At 41.9% G+C, this 6053-nt stretch overlaps 1 protein-coding gene across 1 annotated transcript; it reads left to right on the top strand.

Annotated features, from left to right (window-relative positions):
* Window positions 1-2176: 2176 nt before the first annotated feature.
* On the top strand, window positions 2177-6053 carry LOC115755366 (protein trichome birefringence-like 34). Its single transcript, XM_030694734.2, has 6 exons — window positions 2177-2523; window positions 2616-2793; window positions 2883-3079; window positions 4457-4615; window positions 5468-5830; window positions 5934-6053. The coding sequence occupies exons 1-5, from the start codon at window positions 2195-2197 to the stop codon at window positions 5823-5825; spliced, it is 1221 nt and encodes a 406-aa protein (XP_030550594.2). The 5' UTR covers window positions 2177-2194; the 3' UTR covers window positions 5826-5830; window positions 5934-6053.

Raw genomic sequence — 6053 nt, 5'->3', positions numbered from 1 at the left:
TTAGAGATCGAGATAGAGCCCGTGGAGGTCGAGGAGCTAGAGCCTGAGGATCTCAAGGAGTCAGAGTCTGAGGAGCTCGAGGAGTTGGAGTCTGAGAAGGTCAATGGGTCGGAGATTGAAGAGGATGAAGAATTTTCATGAGATGAGCTTTTGCTCTATGTGCACTCTCCCTATTGATGACACTAGCTATGACGAGTCCGACCCTTATGTGTAGTTTGGACACCTACCTTTTGGTACCCTCTTAGATATGGAGGAGTTTGACCTAGGTTAGGCGTCGTCTTCTTTTGATACCATGTATCGCCTTAGTCCGAACCCACTGATGTATTCGTGTTTTATATCTATGTGTAAAACTACGTATTATTTTATATAATGACTAAGTATGTATGGTTGTTTATGCCTTTTAAGTTTTCTCATTTTATTGTACGAGGTTTATTATCTATTTTCTTCCGCATGCATTACATCTCGCTCACTCATCGTTCGTTAAGTGTTCCTGGAATTATTCGCGAGTGAAATAGTGACCTGAGGGATGTTCGCGCCCTCGCAAGGACGAGGGACGTGACATACACCATATCTTCAAGAATAGGAAGCTTTTTCTTATCCATTAACAATTTCAATTGTGATAATATCCAATCAAATTGCTCAATTATCCTCTAAGAACATGATATTGCCAATATTTTCCAACTTGGGATTTTCCAAATTTTCAACGTAAATTTCGTCCATAATGTGTTCATGGGCTTGGGCAAATTTTTATGCATCGTGGACTTAGTCAGTTAATTCAATCAAGCTCGGAGCCGTTCTTTTAAGTCCGTTTGCTGTCGGTCCAATTTAAATGCAAATATATGTGCTTAACTACTTATAAAAATGCTCATATATGCAACTTAACTAATATTTTTATTTATTTATTTATTTATTTGAGAGCCGTGATTGATCCCTAATTTTTTAATACAATGAATAACTAAACGGGTGGCAAAAAATTTAGGTGTCAACACCCTCGAATTAATCCTCCTTCTAACGTTGTCCAACATGGCATTTCCACGTCAGCAACAAATCTACATCAACAAGCTGATGTGGCATTTAATAACTGTTTTTTCATTTTCCAGTTCTTTTTCTTTCCTTCTTTCCTCTCTACTTTGTGCGTGCGCCCCACACTGTTCATAATCTTCCCCGTCATGCCACATCTCATTCCCGACCACCCACGATCTCTTGCCGGTGCTTTGACCTTCGTCACTCCTCCGACATTTGCGGAGACCACTTTGGCGCTACCATTGGTCGCCGGCGTGCCGCAATCATCCCGGCGTGCTTCAACCGAGACTCTCCTGTTTTCGGCTCCATCATCCAAAAACTTTAAGCAGCCATTTCTTTTTGATTACGATTCACGTTAGCCCTTCCTCACGGCTTCGTATGCTCATCTCGCGTCCCATAGAAGACCGAGCTCATATCACTCGTATCGGCAATAGATCTTACGGACAAGTGATTCCTTCGGTTTGTTTCGAGAAAGATTAATGAACTGGACAATAATTGTGCCAACATGGTTTTCGTAAACAAGAAAACTTTCGGGTTTGCAAAGTTCTCTATGCTGGGCAATATGCATCTTTCTCTTCATTTTTAACAACTATATCAACTCAAATTGAAGTGTCTATGTATATGACACCCAATGGTTGAATTTGAGTTTCAAGGAAGGTGGGGCCGTATGATAATAACCCTAACTAATTTATCAATCGTAAAAGATTAGTACATACATTTCTTAGAGTAGAGAATCTATACGTATGAATTACCTAACGCCAGCTGCAAAATATATAATAAATTTCGTCTTGATTAACGGGGTTTCGTTTGTTTACTAACAGCATAAGATACCAATCTATCTTGGAGAGACTAACTATATTATTTACTTTTGAGTATTCAAACTGAACACGTGGCACATAAAAAAAAAACTCCTTATTTCCGGGGCACTTAAATAAATAGGCTGAGATGTACTCCTCCGTTTTTTAAATATTTTTTTTCCATAGTATAGTAGGAGGATAAAATTATTTTTTTCTCTCCTGTTTGAAGTTTGAAGTGCCGATGCATCAGAATCCGATCTCGGTCAATATTGCCTCCCCCCCAGAAGAAAGTGGAAGCCTCCTCAGTGACAAGCCAAGAAGAAGAAGAAAGCTGAAGAAGAGAGAGAGGGAGAGAGAGTGAGTGCATCCGTAATATGGCAAACAAACCCCAAGGGGTTACATGGGCATCTTCAGTCACCGGCAGCTTCCACTCCCTGGTGGCTCTGCTCATTGCTGTCCTCGTCGTCTCCTCCCTCTACCTCTCGCGGGACCGGCCATGGCTCGGGAGCCCAACGCCCACCATGCCAACCCGTGAATGCGACCTGTTCTCCGGGAGGTGGGTGTACGACGACGCGTCGCACCCACTATACGAGGAGAAGCGATGCCCGTACAAGTCGTCGGAGATCACGTGCGACGCGCACGGGAGGAAGGACACGAAGTACCAAAAATGGAGGTGGCAACCCCATGGCTGCGACCTTCCCAGGTATGCAAGGATGCCCGTGTGCACTCCATTTTCCGAGAAGATTCTCTCTTCATTTTTCTGCTTCCCGTCACTGAAAATTGGTGGTTTCAAAGATTCAATGCGACAGCGTTTTTGGAGAAGCTGAGGAACAAGAGGCTGGTGTACGTGGGCGACTCTTTGAACAGAGGCCAATGGCACTCCCTGGTTTGCATGGTCGAGCCTGCCATCCCTGCCGGCTTCAAATCCATGTCGCGTCCGCGCAACGCCTCCTTACGCTTCTTCACGGCTCATGTGAGTAGCACTCTCTCCTTTCCACTTGGTGCCTCAACGTTGTTGCATTTGATCTTTCGGGCAAATCACATTGCCCGGTGAATGTTAAGGAGTATAACGCGACGATCGAGTTCTACTGGGCGCCGTTGCTGGTAGAGTCGAACTGCGATGATCCCCAAAACCACTCGGGTCACCATCGGATCGCTCGAGTTCGATCCATTGAAAATCATGCCAAGCACTGGCGAGATGCGGATTTCCTCATCTTCAACACCTACCTCTGGTGGAGGCTGCCCGAGATGGAACTTCTGTGAGTATATATATACTATAAGAAATTTTTTCGAACGATTTTCTCAAGCATTTATTTGACATATACACCGCGAGAAAAGTCCTAATTCCAAGAAAAAAATTGATTATGGTCATCATAAGTAAAAGCAATCGTTTATCGTGAAAACTATAGCATCTTCCTATTTGATCGCTCAACAAGTGTCCTAGAATTCTGCCATAAGAAGACATTAACTTTTACAGCTTAAATCTTGTGAAAGACAACAGCGCATCTTTTCTAATATTGTAGAGGGTTTTCCCTGTTGAGTATTGGCCCCTCCAACGTGGACACAAGTGTCTTTTTCTAAGTCAAAGGATTGGTAATATAAAATGTCCATTTCTACCTCTTGGTCGGCTCCTTTGTTGTTCTACCCGAGGTAGGAGAAGTGTTGTTTCGAATCGCACTTCCAACCGCCCCCCAAAAAAATCGTATTTCCCATTGTAAATTAAATGAAAAAGGCTAAACTTAAAAAATGAATTGAATTATTTAAATGGAGTGGTGGGATTTTTTTTTTTCCTTGTTCAGGAATATTGACGAACTTGTCCTGATGTTTAGAAGTGGGGTTTGAGAGGTGGTTACACGACTTATACGACGAATTGGCTATCTCCCATGGGAATAAAGAGAAGATGTTCACTATTCTAAGATTAAGAGAGACATCTTGTAAATTTAGGGATGAGTTCCCAATTGTAAATTTGCCGGAAGGGGACACAATCGACATGTTGAATCTTCAGCGGTTGAGATGGGAAAGATTATCCAAAAAGCCATAAACCTAAAAACAAACAAAGTAAAAGGACTCTTGAGACCTACTTGCTTAGTTCTAAACATCTAGAAGTTTGGCTAAAGGCATCTATCCAGCAGTAGATCGTTTAGATTCAATGTCAACTATGGTCCACCCTCAAATTGTTGAAATGGATAAGACTTTGGCCTTAGTATAAGTGTAGTTACGTTTTTGATTGCAAAATAAAGGAGCAATTATTCAAAGACCAGCATTTATCTCTATGCTTTCATATCGAGAATTTTCTGCAGATGAAAGTTCTAAACCTTTTTTTTTTTTTTTTTTTTTTTTTTTTTTTTTTTTTTTTTTTAAGGGGGGGGTTGGGGGGGGCGGGGGGGTGGGGCCGGGTCCTTGCCCCCCTATTTCTAAACCTTTTGATATTGTCAATTGAGTCCTAAATCATTTCACGTTTTGCTAATTGAGTCAATTAGTCCAATTTTGACTGAAAATCGTTGACGTGGAGTCGGTCGTTTTATACGGCATGGCCGGCGCCGACGTAGACAATTCACGTTGACGTTGACGTTGACGTTTCTTCTTCTATTTATCATTCTTTCCATAAGAATGTTATTTTCAAATACCTCAAACAGGTGGGGATCGTTTGAAAGTCCAGCTGCAATGCACAAAGTGGTGAAAATGCCCCGTGCGTATGAGATGGCTCTCAATACCTGGTCAGATTGGTTGGAGGCGCATGTCAACAGGTCAAAGACCAAATTATTCTTCGCTACCATGTCTCCGTCTCACGAAAAGTAAGTTTTCACTGCATGCCTCTTGATCTACTCTTAAGCCATTTGTAGTTACGGCTTGTATAAATGATTTGTGTGATGCGCATCCGTTAATTTCTCCAAACCTTTGTTGTCTTAAAAGCAAATTGTTAGGATCATTTAAGCCTCCATTTGTGTTTTTTTTTCCCCAAACGCTCTTCAATCTACTTACTAATGAATTAACAAAGTCTAAGGAGAAGGCTCGTAGGTTGATCTACTATCATGTTAATGCGATGCATATCGTTTCTTGAGGTTTCATGGTTTCCCTTAGAGATAATGAAACAAATGATCCTTGAACTTTGACCTAAGGTATAGTATGGCTCTTGAACTTTTAATTTGTTTAATGTTGTCCTTGGACTTTTTACTACATGTTCATTATAATCATGGACCATATGAAAATATTCAATGTTGTCCCAAATCTTAAATTAATGTAAGGACAACATTGAACATTTTTATATGGTCCATGAACTACATTGAACATGTACCAAACGTTTAGGAACTATATGACCAAATTAAAAGTTCGAGAATCACATTGCACATTGAGTTAAAGTTCATGAAGTACATCGAACAATTAAAAAAATCTAGGGACCACATTATTAAATTGAGTCAAAATTTAAAAACTGTTTGTGTCGTTTTCCATTTTTTTTTTAAGTATAAACAATCCAATTGAAAAGACTTGGGGAACTGGACATACCAAATCATGCACTCTGCCTTTTATTGGTCTATTGTTTTAAACTGCTCTCTGAACAAACAACTAACTTAGGGCCCGTTGCTTGGGATGCCAAATTTTATGAGTTTCTTATATACGGTGGCGTCAACTCTTTTTCGATATGGCAGCGCCAAGGAATGGGGTGGGATTCCTGGTCAAAGCTGTTATGGCGAAACCGAGCCAATTACCCGAGAAGGGTACCGGGGAACCGGGTCGGTTCTCGCGATGATGCGGGTGGTGGAGAGAGTGATCAAGAAGCTCGAAACAAGAGGCGTGACGGTTCATGTCCTCAATATCACGCAGCTATCGGAGTATCGGAAGGACGCACACCCGGCCATCAATAGGAAATATTGGCATCCCCTGACGAAAGAGCAGCTCGCAAATCCGGTCAGCTATGCGGACTGCTTCCACTGGTGCCTCCCCGGGCTACCGGATGTGTGGAATGAGCTTCTCTACACTTACATTTTCCACATTCTAGACACCTAGGTTCGGTCCCCGATCGTAGCAAAGGTCGCGTACGAGGGCACGTTTTGATTTGGTCAGAATGGTCTCCACAAAGCAAACATCCTTTTCTTTAGGAATAAATGGAGTGAGGATACCTAGTTTGGAGGTGCACAGAGGCAATTGCAAAATACTAGCTGTGCCATTGGGTATACTAGACGCACACATTAGCGATAGATCGAGGACAATTTTGCCGGTCCAAAATTGGAGGGA

This window comes from Rhodamnia argentea, chromosome 8 (assembly GCF_020921035.1).
Source record: "Rhodamnia argentea isolate NSW1041297 chromosome 8, ASM2092103v1, whole genome shotgun sequence".
NCBI lineage: Eukaryota > Viridiplantae > Streptophyta > Magnoliopsida > Myrtales > Myrtaceae > Rhodamnia > Rhodamnia argentea.
This window is presented reverse-complemented; position numbering and strand designations above follow the sequence as displayed.

Coding starts and splice junctions, on each gene's coding strand:
- LOC115755366 (XM_030694734.2), top strand. CDS start 2,195: ATGGCAAACAAACCCCAAGGGGTTACATGGGCATCTTCAGTCACCGGC. Junction 2,524..2,615: donor CATGGCTGCGACCTTCCCAG/GTATGCAAGGAT, acceptor GTGGTTTCAAAG/ATTCAATGCGACAGCGTTTT. Junction 3,080..4,456: donor CTGCCCGAGATGGAACTTCT/GTGAGTATATAT, acceptor TACCTCAAACAG/GTGGGGATCGTTTGAAAGTC.